At 30.2% G+C, this 17,140-nt stretch overlaps 1 protein-coding gene across 1 annotated transcript in view; it reads left to right on the forward strand.

Moving 5' to 3' along the window:
* LOC143231606 (puratrophin-1-like) overlaps window positions 1-9,351 on the forward strand; it is a 121,449-nt gene extending 112,098 nt beyond the window's left edge. Inside the window, 5 exon segments of the mRNA XM_076466131.1 lie at window positions 1,059-1,238; window positions 3,521-3,698; window positions 4,622-4,738; window positions 5,188-5,397; window positions 8,994-9,351. Coding sequence (XP_076322246.1) covers window positions 1,059-1,238; window positions 3,521-3,698; window positions 4,622-4,738; window positions 5,188-5,397; window positions 8,994-9,190 — 882 coding nt within the window. The 3' untranslated portion in view covers window positions 9,191-9,351.
* Window positions 9,352-17,140: the final 7,789 nt, after the last annotated feature.

Here is a 17,140-nt window from a genome sequence, read left to right on the forward strand (position 1 = left end):
TAACACAATTTTATCAATTTTCACAATGTCACATTTTGATTCTACTCTCAGAAACAATCAAGACAGGCTTCACTATCAGTGCTAAAACAGCTATTCTTGCTCCAATTCAATGTGTCATCAGTCTGAGTATTTTTTTTATTTTTCACCTTGTTTTTCAACTAGGCTCAGCTGACTTCTATCCTGCTCTATGCTGTGGATCATGGAGCCTGACTTGGATTCACCTCTCCTTCTTTAAGCACATGAATGATCTTTCTTTTTTGGGAATATGGATGCCACTCAAATCACTTGTGGTTTTGGGACAAGACATCTTTTTAATGGTTTTTTTTTTGTGATCAAGGGATCATAAACATCAATTTATTGCATGAGTAGTTGTAGAGTCTACATGTGCAGTTGTCAGCTGTTTTTTTGCACACAATAGTATTATCAGCTTTTATTTTATAGTTTTATCCAATGTCAACTAGTAATATTTTTCTGAATTCTTGCAGAACTCAAAACATGGCACATCTATCACGCACTACATGTTTTGAGAATGCAATGTTAATTCAAGTTCAGGGAGAATGAACTTACTATTCTGCCTTTCTTCTGGTCTCTCTAATGAAATATAAACCTTCCAGTTCTAACTTTTGATTTAATTCTCAATTGTTTCATGAACAATAATCACTGACAGCACTGAATGACTTTTAAACTGTGATATCTCTAACTCAATGATATATGTTCTTCTTAAAAGATTTTTATTATTATATTCTATTCCATTTGTTATGAAATTGAGAGAGATTTTGTATTGAAAAGTCTTCAGTTTTGATAGAAATAGCATGTGAAAGTTGAAATCCTTGTCCAAGTACTATCCTGTTATAACTCATTGTATAGGCTTAAGTTGTATGTAAATGAGAGAAGTAAATGACTAGTGCATCCAGATGACTAACAGTATGCTTATTTATCTTATATCTCACCATAATACAAAACCCTGTTTGTTGTAGCTCAGACTGTTCATGAATTTTAGTTGAAAAATGTTATGTTGTATTATATTATTAGGAGTTCGTAACAAAATGATTTTATAGGTGAATGTTAAAGAGCAAGGACGACTTCTGAGACAAGATGAATTCATAGTTTGGCAAGGACGCTCCCGAAAATCATTGCGCCATGTTTTTCTTTTTGAAGACCTGATCCTTTTCAGTAAATCTCGACGAGATCCTGAGCGAAAAGGACATGAAATTTATCAGTATAAGCATAGCATAAAAGTTAGTATCACTGTATGATAATTTAGTTTTTATCTTTGAATGATTGATAAGCCAAATTACATATCTCTACTTTAGTATATTTAATGTTTCAACATTAACACATTCAACTTCTGAGTACTCAGACTTACAGGTTCTGGGTCTATGAAACATTCATTTTTTTGACTAAGTTGGATTTTAGCATGTATTTTTAAAACTTTTTATGTGTTTTAAGTATGATGAAGAAAAAAAACACACTCCAAATTGGCTACAACATTGCATGCTTTCAAACAGTGGATGGCAAGGTTGTTCATAACCAAGAAAACAGGAGCCCCATTAAATGTTTTTCACACAAATAGTTATGTTATATTCAGAGTTTATTTAAATACCTACACTAAGAGTTTATGTGAAAGAAATTAGTATTATAATGTATGTTATGATTCAAAGTTTTATTTTATACAAGTTTTAAGTTCTTTATTTTAAAATAAACCTTTAAAAAATTACTTAACTTTGGATGTATTATCACACGACCAATGAGATAAGATTCTCTTTTGGCACTCTGTATCTATAATAATACAATGGTAGTTGAGTAGATGTAGGTCTAGAGAATAATATGCTTACATAACCTTTTGACTTTTTCATTTCAGTGTTCTCTAAATGAATACAATTTAAACAAGTAATAAATCTTTAAACATTTGTCAACTGCTACACCCACTTTCAACAGATGTGTTTGAGCTATATAGCCTTCATATAAATGTGTATAGACACTAGAAATAAGTAATTTTATAGTGTAATCTAACAATGTTTACTTTAAAATTGGTGCTTAGTTGTTTTCACATAATACATGCAATTGGCTGTAGTATTGTTGGGTTCTTGATCAACTTTAACACTTATGTTTTTTTCACCTAAATACATAATAGTTAGAGATACAGTTTAAATTGTATTTAAGTCTTATTATTTTACTTTAGTCAATTATGTATTGGTTATGTTTTAAAATGCATAATTAAAAGGTTTAAATATTTTTAAAGTATGCATTATGCTTTGTATTCATTCTCAAGGCTTATGATATTATGAGCCAAACAAAAATTTGGCCAAAGGGCTGTGCATGTTTTCTAAAGAAATTGTAGTATGCCTTGAGAGCACTGGTCACTTGTGTTGAGATGTAATAATAAGCAGTTAAGGAAAAGAAAATATTAAAAATTAAGTATATGTGAAATGGATAAAACCCAAAATTACAAATTTTGATAAAGGAAAATCTTTAAAGATATTCTGCAAAAAATAAAGAAAGTATGTTTTTTTTCCTATTTCCTAATTTTAGTTACTTCACTGCATTATGTGTTGGTTATAATAGTTAGAATTAGTGATATAGTAAAAACTATTAAAATAAAATATAAACATGTAATTTAAAAACTTTTAAATGTCATTTTAGGGGCTCCTAGAGATTGTGAAAACTATAAAACAAACCAACTTTTTTTGATACTTAAAATAAAACTCACTTTACACTCAAATTATTTAATAGTTTGATGATGATGCAAGTTACTACTATAGATAAATGTCATTTTTATTAGAAAGATGCAAGTAAAATAATGTTATTCTTTGTGTACAAAATGATTATAAACTTTAACAAAACCTTACAAGGTTATGTGAGGAATGTTCATAGTTACTGCATGTTTCTTTTGTATATAATGTGCTGAAAAGGTTTAAAAGTCGTACACTGCAGTTTAGGTTAAATGAATGTTTGAAATAAAGACAATGTTAAAGTACTTATTCTGCTTTAAACTATCTTGAAGAATCTTGTTTGTATAACTTAAAGCATATTAAATGTAGTCGTGGGCAGTTGCGTAAGTGTGAACACTGGTTTTAATGACACTAACCCTCATGATACTGCCACATACTGTTTGAAAGCATTGGGTATTGTGCTGCTTATGAGTTTTGGCACATCATACTCTAATGATTCACTTATGTTATGCTATCCTCTTGCAGTAGACATTAAAAAGTTCACTATGAAACTGTAGCATTGTATGTTATCCCTGACTTTGAAATTTTGAAAGGTGTAATAACTTGTAAGTTTGTTGCATATGGAGACATTTTGAAATTTGTTTTTTAAATTCCACGAAAGAAAATTTATTCCTATTGTTACATAAAATGAAAGAAACGCAAGTTTACAAACATAAATGACAACTACTGCTAGTTTTGTTGTTAGGTCTCTGAGAAATAATTAAAAATGAACTTTTCATGATATTTTTGAGGAATAAATGTTAAATCCTTTTTTCTTAATGTTTTAAATGATTAATCTAACACTTTAGACTTCTGATATTGGAATGACAGAGAAAACAGGTGACAGTCCTACTAAGTTTGAAATCTGGTTTCGTAAAAGAAAGTTGAATGACACCTACATACTGCAGGCACCAAACTCTGATGTAAAGGCTGCTTGGGTTCTTGAAGTCTCTAAGCTTCTGTGGAAGCAAGCATTAAGAAACAGAGGTGAGGATATATTTTAGATATGGGAGCTGTTTATATCAAAAGTTTTTAGAACATTAGTTTATAAAACCCTTTAATCTAACTGTACAGTTACATCACCAGCACTGACAGATATCTATTAGCACTTATCATTCTTATTTTCTTGGTAAGTAAACTTTCATATTGAAACTACATATTTTAGTAATAGTTAAAACATTTTATTTGCAAATGCAACTACAAATAATATTTAAAGCACCACTCAAAATACAAAATCTGTGGAGATATACAGACCTATTACTTAACCCTAAGTGTTCTAGGATTGCATATAAATATACATGTAGTGGCTGTAATGCCATATACATGACCGAAATTATATGCAAGTTACACCTGTGAGCATCAAGCAGAACTTGGAAATACAAAACTGTCAAATCCACCAGACTTGCAATTTACACACACATAATGAAAACAACAGCCACACCAATCTTGAGTATAGATTTCAAAATGTTATCTGGATTATTCAGTATTGAACGTCTAATTAAACAAAGTTTACCTATTATAAATTAACTCCAACATAATATCACAGCTTCATTAAGAATTAAGTCTGTTTTGAATAACTTCTATAATATGATTCCAATTTTGTATTTTTTATTCTTTCTTGTTTATTTGGCTGTTTTTTAATCTATTTCATCCTTTTATTCTGTATCTTAATTACTTTTATAAAAGGTTTAAGCTTTATATAATGTTGAACCTATTATTTTACCTTTCTCAGTGTAGTTTACTGAAGGTGAACATGCATATTCTGAAACATTCAAGAATTAAATGTTTTTTATTGTATACACACATGTGAAATGTTTGTTATTGGTTCCGTTGTTCTGCTCTTCATCATTAACTTCTATTCCACCAGTGTATCTATCACAGCATTATGTGGTTGTTTTCATTATGTTTAGAAATGCGTTTGGCAGAAATGTCATCAATGGGGATTGGCAACAAGCCTTGCTTGGACATCAAGCCCAGTGAAGATCAGATCAATGATCGGCTAGTAGCTGTTCAGCAAAGTAGCAGAGGTAGTTTTTCATAATGATACATTTACAGGCGCACTGAAAATAACCTTGTTCCAATATTTGAGTAACGTATTGAAAAATAATGTACTTCTTACTTTTATAATGGTATATTGTGTGTGTAATTAAATGTTTCTTTCTTCTGAACAAGAGTTAAACTGTGTGACCCAAAACATGTTAATTTTTAATACTTTCTAATAGTTTATAGTCTCCATGGTGGTAACAGCAAAGATAACCCATTTTGTAGCTTTGTGCTAAAATAAACACCATGTGTAATTTTCAAAGCACAATTTTGCAACCATAAATTTCATTTTTATTCACAGTTGTATTATTATTTGTAAACCTAGTTTGAGTTGAAGGTTTTAAACCATAGTATTATCACTAACTGATAGACTGAATCACTGCTGTGCTTCATATGATTAATATATGATTAATGATATTTGCATTTTATCTAGTGCCTCAATTCCACAGCTCAGTTACTGTGTCACCAAATGATTATCTGCGAAGCAATAAACGGCCTCATTCTATCATATCTGTAAGTAGTTCATCATCGGGAAGTAGTCAGTCTTCTTACACCTGTTACGGAGCTCTACAGTTAGGCCTTGAGCCAGGTGAAAGCCGTGTTTTCCTACAAAACCTTATGGAGGAATCTCACTGTTCTGCAGGTCAGTTATAAAAAATGTCTCTTCAAACTTTGGAGAAATACACTCGTTTTTAGAGAGCCTTCTCATATAATTCTTCTAGATGACAAGCAATATTAACATAGTCTTAAATATTTGCATCAAATGATCAGTTATTTGTAAATCGTTTTTTGTTTTTTTTTTATTTAAAATTTGTAAATATGTAAAATCTAGCTTCAGCCAAACTCAAACTGTTGTATTTGTACTATTTACATTTTGAACTTTTTTTCCTTACAATTTAGGTGTTACTTCTTTTGTAGTGATAGAATTTTATTTATGATGTTTTAAAATCCAGCATTGGCTGCTATATTATTCAATTTCATTATTCAAATTACCATATTTTTTATTGTCTTCTAGGTGTTAAAGTAACAAGTGTATATTACTTAGGATTTTAAGCTAGAGTTCTATCATTGTTAATCTTTCACTTCGGTAGTTGGAGATAACAGTATTGAAGTTTTTACCATACGACATAAAATATAGCTAAAAAATTAATAACACTGATTTTTCATGATTGTGACGAGAGATTTGGTATATTTCAAACTTATAATTTTGGGCCATACTTTCAACCTTTTTAACATGCCATTAAAGAAAGGTTACCCTTTCATTACTAAACCTAAACGTATCTTTAAACAGTTATAGGATACAGTATTTTTATAATTGGAGAGTACAATAGTTAACCATTTTGCAGTGGGCTCCATATGACATATGGGAGTTAAGTATTTATGCTATAACTTTTGATACTTTCTTCACAAAATTTGGTAGACTTTTAGTAAAGACTGGAATTTTTTTTACACAAAAATCAAATTTTTAACGAAGTACTCTTTATAAAAATTTGTTTGTGAAAAAATTGAGTCTATTATGTTGCTAGTGTGAGCATGAAGTGGTTTTCATGTTATGATTAAAAACTATTCTTTGTTTCAAAATTCTCATATTTTATTTGGATAATGTTTAAAACCTCCTAAATACAGTTCAAATTTTTGTTTTCAGCAAAACTTTATATTTTCTGTTATTTTCTCTACCATAATTATATGGGATCTGTAATTTGACCAACCTTGTAACCATCTTAAAAATTAGGAAATAAATATAAATTATGCGTTTTTTATTTCAGAATGACTACAGATTATAACATAAAAACATAAATATTTAATGTAACTAGCTAAAATCTCATAACATTATACATTTATATGTATATGTATTAATTTTATTACACTGACCTTCCAGACATGCCTGGCTAACATTATAGAAGGTGCATTGAGATGGAGCATGTGCCATATCCAATAATATAAAACTGACTTTTAGTCTTTCCAAAGAGATCTGTTTTGGCTGTGCTTTTTGTGCACTAGTATTTGGTAAAACACAGTCACGTTTCAGTTATTATATTTTATATATGTATATAGATTATTATTATTTACAAAACGTTTTAAACTTTTTTTTTTTTCAAACATAGAACAGGAAAAATAAATGTTTCAAACAATTATGTCTTTTAGTTATGATGACTTTCATATTTGTTTGCTGCTTGCCATAGGTTGTTAAGCCTTATCAAATTTTGCATGTGGAGAATGTGAAATGAAACAGTTTTTCTTCAGTTTTATATATACATTTGAAATAACCCAAAATTCATAAATGACTGTATCAGTACTATAGAATTGTACTATAATTTATCAAGCATAGTAACTAAGTTGCATTTTGTCTAAAAAAAATTATGGAATTTCAAGCAGATTAAAGACACAAGCTCACTGCTTGAAATCTTGGTTTGAAATTATGAGATGGTTTTGAAGCACTTTAAAATGGCTAACAAAGCAACCTGGGAGACATTCTGAGCTTTCGAATGGTTATTGACATTTCTTTTATTGAAGTGTATATAAGACCCATTTCCAAAAATGGAAAGAGGTGATTGGGTCACTGTATTTGATTCAGTACATAAGCTATATTTAAACAAACAGAGAAGATGTAAGATTTTTAGTTTATATTCTAGCTTGTGAATACTGGTAATTTGACTTCCTAATTCATAGGAAATCCTGAACTCAGTATTTTGACATCACAAACATCTAATTTGAACCAGTGCTACATTGAACATTCCATGTGACACACAAAAATCAATATTAAGGTTTGTTCTTGTAATATATGTTTTTAAAAAAAGAAATTAATTTATACTTAACATTAATATTTGAATTATAACCTACAATTTGATACCAAACTTATTAACATAAATTCATAAAATAGTGGTTTAATAAATGTTTGAATGCAAGTCAACAAGTGTGATGTTGCCTTTGACCAATAACCCATTGTGATAGGGTTAAACAGTTATAGGGTACATTATTTAAACAATTACATGGTGGAACAGATAAACAATTGTAGAGTACAGTTGGGTAAACAGGGTAAACAAATCATATTGTGCTACCAAGGGGCACGGGTGGAGGTTTTCACTGACAGAGCAGGAGATGTAATAAAGAGGACTGGCAGAGATGCAGTTTCTGTAGTGCACATAGGGGCTAATGATGTAGGAAAAGGTAGGTCAGAGGAGCCACATAATAAGTACAAAGGGTTGATAAAGGCATTTAATTAAAAAGACCATAACTTAATTTTGTCAGGGGTACTGCCCAGAATTAACTGTGGGGATGACATTATAAGTACGTCACTAGATTTAAATGCTAGGCTAGGGTTAGTTTGTAAGAATGAGCAGATAGGCTTGTTGGAATAGTGGAACTGGTTCAATGGAAAAAAGGAGTTTTTGAAATGGATGGTTTACATTTACATAAGGTAAGAACTCACTTGTTTGCTAAGGCTATTAGCTCAGCCATAAGAGAATTTTTAAACTAGGACTAGAAAGTGGCATGAGGGCCAGGAAAAACTAAATACAAAAAAAATGAGAGGTAGTGAAATGTACACAAGTAAAATTAATTTTGTGTGTGTGTATATATACACACACATACACATGTGCATATTTTCATGTGTGTGAGATGGTAAAAACAAAACATCCCACCACACCACATGTGGTTCATTTGCTCCACCAAGAATAAACTTATTTACTAATAGCGAAATGAGCCACCTGTGTATAGCATAAATGTGAACCAAGGGTGGATCATTTGGTGATACAAATAATGTAACATTTATCTACAGCCTTATATACCACATGTGTATCAATCACACTTTTTATGTTGTTAGTCACTAGAACGAAGATGTACAAGACAATACCAACCTTTCTCAAACATCTGGTTGTGAACAACGTTTGGAAGTTCTGGTGCTATGGAGGAGAACCAGAGTGTAGTATTTGAACACTTACAGGGTACAGTAGTCAAAGAATTCCTGACTACTGAATTTAAACAAGTATAGGGTACAATATTTAAACACTTAAAGGGTGCAGTTATGAGATACAGTATATTACAGATTTTACTGTTGTGATTACCTATGTTAGAAAAACAAGACTATAGGTATTAGTAAGAAATACTATTTTGATCTTATAATATCTTACTCCCAATTTTATAAATTAGCTTTGAAGCCATGTATAAATTTATATCTGGATTAGATTACATGTAAGTAATTTAAAATTACTGCAGTAGATATTCTTTTCTTTTTTATAGAAAGTGGAATTGATACAGATGTCAGTATGACTGGTGAGTGTCCTTCAGAGTTGTGTGAGCTTCAACACAAGAAACCTGAACGTAGTGACAGTATGCTGTCTAATGAATCACTTGTCACAAATCCACCGCCATCAACACATTTACGAAGTGATAAGCAGTTCTTAGAAGAGGTTGATATTATTAGTTATTCTTTATAATTCATCTTAATGCTGGGTGTAATGTATTAAATCTGTAATTTTATCAGAAATTGTTAATTTAAGAGATAAGTGATACATTTGACTCTCTTAAATACTAAAAAGTACTCAGCTGTTTAAAGAGCTTTATCCTGGTCCAATAAAGTGCTTAAAACCAGTTTAAATCTTTGTAGAAAATTAATATTAACTTATTTACATGAGAAGTTAGACATCAGTGTTTCAAGCATATTTTTCTCATTTTTTTTATACACCAAGTTGCTTGTGGAACCATGAGAATTTTGATCACTGGGTCCATTTTATCTGTTTTATAAATTTTTGTAGTTTGTGGAATACTAACAAGTGATATTAATATGTAAGTCAATCAGAAAAATGTTGCAGTTCATCCACTTATTTTCTGCTGACATTCCCTGTACTTTACATAGAATTTGAACAATTTCACATAGTTGTTTAGATGTTTTATTACAATTTACAGCTTTTATAGTAAGTGAGATTAGTTTTTAAAACAGGTAAGACATTTTAGTCACTGGTGAGATTATTATTAAATACACAAGTCAAAATAAGGAAACGTCACATGTTCAAAAAACTAATCCTACTTACTGTAAAAGCTGTAAGTTATAATAAGGTCCAGCATGACCAGGTGGTCAAGGCACTCAGCTCATAACCTGAGGGTCGCGAGTTTGAATCCCCGTCGCACCAAACACTTGTACTTTCAGCTGTGGGGGCATTATAATGTGACAGTCAATCCCACTATTCATTGGTAAAAGAGTAGCCCAAGAGTTGGTGGTGGGTGGTGATGACTAGCCTTCCCTCTAGTCTTACACTGCTAAATTAGGGGTGGCTAGTGTAGATAGCCCTCATGTAGCTTTGCATGAAATTCAAAACAAACAAACAAACTAAATTGTAATAAAATATACTTTATCAGTAAGTAAACAGAAAACAAAACTTAATTGTTTAGATAGTTATTTACATGTAGAAACAAAATTACTGATTAAGATGCTACATGTGAAAACCACAGTAGTGTATTGTATAAAACAGGATGGTAATATGTAGTACTAGCATTTAGCATTTTTATCTTATTTTACACTTACAGGTGAGAAAAGATTATATTGTGAGCAAACAGTAGTTTTTGCCATAACTTTATAATTACAATAACATGTCCTTATTAATATGGCATGATTCTTCACTTTCAGCTTCATGAAACAGTCACTGTGTAATCAAAGGCACAAGTTACAAGAAGATTGTATTGGGTCAAGGAATAATTGTTTCAAAACTGTGCCAAATGGTTAACCAAACATTTGAATCACCATTGGATCATATGCTTCTTCCAGTCAAGTAATTTAAATAATATTTGTAATATTTACAAAGAAAAATATGGTTGTTGGAACAGGTGAAAGAAACTGTCGCACAAAATGAGTAAAACCATATCAGCTATGGCACCTGCAGTATCAGTTCTGTTGGTGATTTATAGTGTGGCTATTAACACTATAATTTAGTTTTGTACCATTATTAATATTATGTTCACTTACTTGTAAAAAAGAAAACAAAACAAAGTGTTTTAAGATTTTTATTATTGCTATAAATCCTTTATTTAGTAATATCATTCTGTATTTAAATATTGTAACTTAATCCAAATGACTATGTGAAACTTCTAATAAGATATCATTAAAATCTAGAGCTTAAAAGCTTGTATTTCAAACTCCTGAATATCTATTTAACTTGTTTAGCTTATTAGTTCTATTGCTTGTAAAAATGTATATTGTTTGACTTCATCAACATTATTTTTAATATATATAAATGTATAAATGTCACTTCTTACTAAAAGCTTCTTCAGTTTCTTGATAAATAAAATTCTAATTGATATTTATAGAACAGTAGAACGTTCCTTCCTCTCAAGATGCATGATTGTTTTTCCATTAGCTATTTAAACAAACTAAACAGTAACCTTAAGTAATATTTCTTTACTTCATGCTAAGCCAGTTCTTTGTCAGTTGAAATGATATAGTTTTTACATTACTTTTAGTTTGATGGCTTTTAGCTTACTGTGGTATGTACATAGGTTTGTATAAAAGTTTAATTATTTTATGGTATTCTCTAAGACAATGACAGTACTGTAGTATAGACAACATACACTCTTGATTATTTCTATGTGCCATTTTCTGTACGTGTAGAAACACTAGTAAGATATTCTCAGTTTAATAACATATCAATGTAATGTGGGTAGAAACACTGGTAAGATATTCTCAGTTTAATAACATATCAATGTAATGTGGGTAAAAACACTGGTAAGATATTCTCAGTTTAATAACATATCAATGTAATGTGGGTAGAAACACTGGTAAGATATTCTCAGTTTAATAACATATCAATGTAATGTGGGTAGAAACACTGGTAAGATATTCTCAGTTTAATAACATATCAATGTAATGTGGGTAGAAACACTGGTAAGATATTCTCAGTTTAATAACATATCAATGTAATGTGGGTAGAAACACTGGTAAGATATTCTCAGTTTAATAACATATCAATGTAATGTGGGTAGAAACACTGGTAAGATATTCTCAGTTTAATAACATATCAATGTAATGTGGGTGGAAACACTGGTAAGATATTCTCAGTTTAATAACATCAATGTAATGTGGGTGGAAACACTGGTAAGATATTCTCAGTTTAATAACATATCAATGTAATGTGGGTAGAAACACTGGTAAGATATTCTCAGTTTAATAACATATCAATGTAATGTGGGTGGAAACACTGGTAAGATATTCTCAGTTTAATAACATATCAATGTAATGTGGGTAAAAACACTGGTAAGATATTCTCAGTTTAATAACATATCAATGTAATGTGGGTAGAAACACTGGTAAGATATTCTCAGTTTAATAACATATCAATGTAATGTGGGTAGAAACACTGGTAAGATATTCTCAGTTTAATAACATATCAATGTAATGTGGGTGGAAACACTGGTAAGATATTCTCAGTTTAATAACATATCAATGTAATGTGGGTAGAAACACTGGTAAGATATTCTCAGTTTAATAACATATCAATGTAATGTGGGTAGAAACACTGGTAAGATATTCTCAGTTTAATAACATATCAATGTAATGTGGGTAGAAACACTGGTAAGATATTCTCAGTTTAATAACATATCAATGTAATGTGGGTAGAAACACTGGTAAGATATTCTCAGTTTAATAACATATCAATGTAATGTGGGTAGAAACACTGGTAAGATATTCTCAGTTTAATAACATATCAATGTAATGTGGGTAGAAACACTGGTAAGATATTCTCAGTTTAATAACATATCAATGTAATGTGGGTAGAAACACTGGTAAGATATTCTCAGTTTAATAACATATCAATGTAATGTGGGTAGAAACACTGGTGGGTAAGATATTCTCAGTTTAATAACATAATGTAATGTGGGTAGAAACACTGGTAAGATATTCTCAGTTTAATAACATATCAATGTAATGTGGGTAGAAACACTGGTAAGATATTCTCAGTTTAATAACATATCAATGTAATGTGGGTAGAAACACTGGTAAGATATTCTCAGTTTAATAACATATCAATGTAATGTGGGTAGAAACACTGGTAAGATATTCTCAGTTTAATAACATATCAATGTAATGTGGGTAGAAACACTGGTAAGATATTCTCAGTTTAATAACATATCAATGTAATGTGGGTAGAAACACTGGTAAGATATTCTCAGTTTAATAACATATCAATGTAATGTGGGTAGAAACACTGGTAAGATATTCTCAGTTTAATAACATATCAATGTAATGTGGGTAGAAACACTGGTAAGATATTCTCAGTTTAATAACATATCAATGTAATGTGGGTAGAAACACTGGTAAGATATTCTCAGTTTAATAACATATCAATGTAATGTGGGTAGAAACACTGGTAAGATATTCTCAGTTTAATAACATATCAATGTAATGTGGGTAGAAACACTGGTAAGATATTCTCAGTTTAATAACATATCAATGTAATGTGGGTAGAAACACTGGTAAGATATTCTCAGTTTAATAACATATCAATGTAATGTGGGTAGAAACACTGGTAAGATATTCTCAGTTTAATAACATATCAATGTAATGTGGGTAGAAACACTGGTAAGATATTCTCAGTTTAATAAGATATTCTCATATCAATGTAATGTGGGTAGAAACACTGGTAAGATATTCTCAGTTTAATAACATATCAATGTAATGTGGGTAGAAACACTGGTAAGATATTCTCAGTTTAATAACATATCAATGTAATGTGGGTAGAAACACTGGTAAGATATTCTCAGTTTAATAACATATCAATGTAATGTGGGTAGAAACACTGGTAAGATATTCTCAGTTTAATAACATATCAATGTAATGTGGGTAGAAACACTGGTAAGATATTCTCAGTTTAATAACATATCAATGTAATGTGGGTAGAAACACTGGTAAGATATTCTCAGTTTAATAACATATCAATGTAATGTGGGTAGAAACACTGGTAAGATATTCTCAGTTTAATAACATATCAATGTAATGTGGGTAGAAACACTGGTAAGATATTCTCAGTTTAATAACATATCAATGTAATGTGGGTAGAAACACTGGTAAGATATTCTCAGTTTAATAACATATCAATGTAATGTGGGTAGAAACACTGGTAAGATATTCTCAGTTTAATAACATATCAATGTAATGTGGGTAGAAACACTGGTAAGATATTCTCAGTTTAATAACATATCAATGTAATGTGGGTAGAAACACTGGTAAGATATTCTCAGTTTAATAACATATCAATGTAATGTGGGTAGAAACACTGGTAAGATATTCTCAGTTTAATAACATATCAATGTAATGTGGGTAGAAACACTGGTAAGATATTCTCAGTTTAATAACATATCAATGTAATGTGGGTAGAAACACTGGTAAGATATTCTCAGTTTAATAACATATCAATGTAATGTGGGTAGAAACACTGGTAAGATATTCTCAGTTTAATAACATATCAATGTAATGTGGGTAGAAACACTGGTAAGATATTCTCAGTTTAATAACATATCAATGTAATGTGGGTAGAAACACTGGTAAGATATTCTCAGTTTAATAACATATCAATGTAATGTGGGTAGAAACACTGGTAAGATATTCTCAGTTTAATAACATATCAATGTAATGTGGGTAGAAACACTGGTAAGATATTCTCAGTTTAATAACATATCAATGTAATGTGGGTAGAAACACTGGTAAGATATTCTCAGTTTAATAACATATCAATGTAATGTGGGTAGAAACACTGGTAAGATATTCTCAGTTTAATAACATATCAATGTAATGGGTAGAAACACTGGTAAGATATTCTCAGTTTAATAACATATCAATGTAATGTGGGTAGAAACACTGGTAAGATATTCTCAGTTTAATAACATATCAATGTAATGTGGGTAGAAACACTGGTAAGATATTCTCAGTTTAATAACATATCAATGTAATGTGGGTAGAAACACTGGTAAGATATTCTCAGTTTAATAACATATCAATGTAATGTGGGTAGAAACACTGGTAAGATATTCTCAGTTTAATAACATATCAATGTAATGTGGGTGGAAACACTGGTAAGATATTCTCAGTTTAATAACATATCAATGTAATGTGGGTAGAAACACTGGTAAGATATTCTCAGTTTAATAACATATCAATGTAATGTGGGTAGAAACACTGGTAAGATATTCTCAGTTTAATAACATATCAATGTAATGTGGGTAGAAACACTGGTAAGATATTCTCAGTTTAATAACATATCAATGTAATGTGGGTAGAAACACTGGTAAGATATTCTCAGTTTAATAACATATCAATGTAATGTGGGTAGAAACACTGGTAAGATATTCTCAGTTTAATAACATATCAATGTAATGTGGGTAGAAACACTGGTAAGATATTCTCAGTTTAATAACATATCAATGTAATGTGGGTAGAAACACTGGTAAGATATTCTCAGTTTAATAACATATCAATGTAATGTGGGTAGAAACACTGGTAAGATATTCTCAGTTTAATAACATATCAATGTAATGTGGGTAGAAACACTGGTAAGATATTCTCAGTTTAATAACATTTAATAACAATGTAATGTGGGTAGAAACACTGGTAAGATATTCTCAGTTTAATAACATATCAATGTAATGTGGGTGAAACACTGGTAAGATATTCTCAGTTTAATAACACTGTAATGTGGGTAGAGGTAAGATATTCTCAGTTTAATAACATATCAATGTAATGTGGGTAGAAACACTGGTAAGATATTCTCAGTTTAATAACATATCAATGTAATGTGGGTAGAAACACTGGTAAGATATTCTCAGTTTAATAACATATCAATGTAATGTGGGTAGAAACACTGGTAAGATATTCTCAGTTTAATAACATATCAATGTAATGTGGGTAGAAACACTGGTAAGATATTCTCAGTTTAATAACATATCAATGTAATGTGGGTAGAAACACTGGTAAGATATTCTCAGTTTAATAACATATCAATGTAATGTGGGTAGAAACACTGGTAAGATATTCTCAGTTTAATAACATATCAATGTAATGTGGGTAGAAACACTGGTAAGATATTCTCAGTTTAATAACATATCAATGTAATGTGGGTAGAAACACTGGTAAGATATTCTCAGTTTAATAACATATCAATGTAATGTGGGTAGAAACACTGGTAAGATATTCTCAGTTTAATAACATATCAATGTAATGTGGGTAGAAACACTGGTAAGATATTCTCAGTTTAATAACATATCAATGTAATGTGGGTAGAAACACTGGTAAGATATTCTCAGTTTAATAACATATCAATGTAATGTGGGTAGAAACACTGGTAAGATATTCTCAGTTTAATAACATATCAATGTAATGTGGGTAGAAACACTGGTAAGATATTCTCAGTTTAATAACATATCAATGTAATGTGGGTAGAAACACTGGTAAGATATTCTCATATCAATGTTTAATAAGATATTCTCAGTTTAATAACAATGTAATGTGGGTAGAAACACTGGTAAGATATTCTCAGTTTAATAACATATCAATGTAATGTGGGTAGAAACACTGGTAAGATATTCTCAGTTTAATAACATATCAATGTAATGTGGGTAGAAACACTGGTAAGATATTCTCAGTTTAATAACATATCAATGTAATGTGGGTAGAAACACTGGTAAGATATTCTCAGTTTAATAACATATCAATGTAATGTGGGTAGAAACACTGGTAAGATATTCTCAGTTTAATAACATATCAATGTAATGTGGGTAGAAACACTGGTAAGATATTCTCAGTTTAATAACATATCTGTAATGTAAAACACTGGTATATTCTCAGTTTAATAACATATCAATGTAATGTGGGTAGAAACACTGGTAAGATATTCTCAGTTTAATAACATATCAATGTAATGTGGGTAGAAACACTGGTAAGATATTCTCAGTTTAATAACATATCAATGTAATGTGGGTAGAAACACTGGTAAGATATTCTCAGTTTAATAACATATCAATGTAATGTGGGTAGAAACACTGGTAAGATATTCTCAGTTTAATAACATATCAATGTAATGTGGGTAGAAACACTGGTAAGATATTCTCAGTTTAATAACATATCAATGTAATGTGGGTAGAAACACTGGTAAGATATTCTCAGTTTAATAACATATCAATGTAATGTGGGTAGAAACACTGGTAAGATATTCTCAGTTTAATAACATATCAATGTAATGTGGGTAGAAACACTGGTAAGATATTCTCAGTTTAATAACATATCAATGTAATGTGGGTAGAAACACTGGTAAGATATTCTCAGTTTAATAACATATCAATGTAATGTGGGTAGAAACACTGGTAAGATATTCTCAGTTTAATAACATATCAATGTAATGTGGGTA

The sequence above is a fragment of the Tachypleus tridentatus genome, chromosome 11 (genome assembly GCF_004210375.1).
Source record: "Tachypleus tridentatus isolate NWPU-2018 chromosome 11, ASM421037v1, whole genome shotgun sequence".
NCBI lineage: Eukaryota > Metazoa > Arthropoda > Merostomata > Xiphosura > Limulidae > Tachypleus > Tachypleus tridentatus.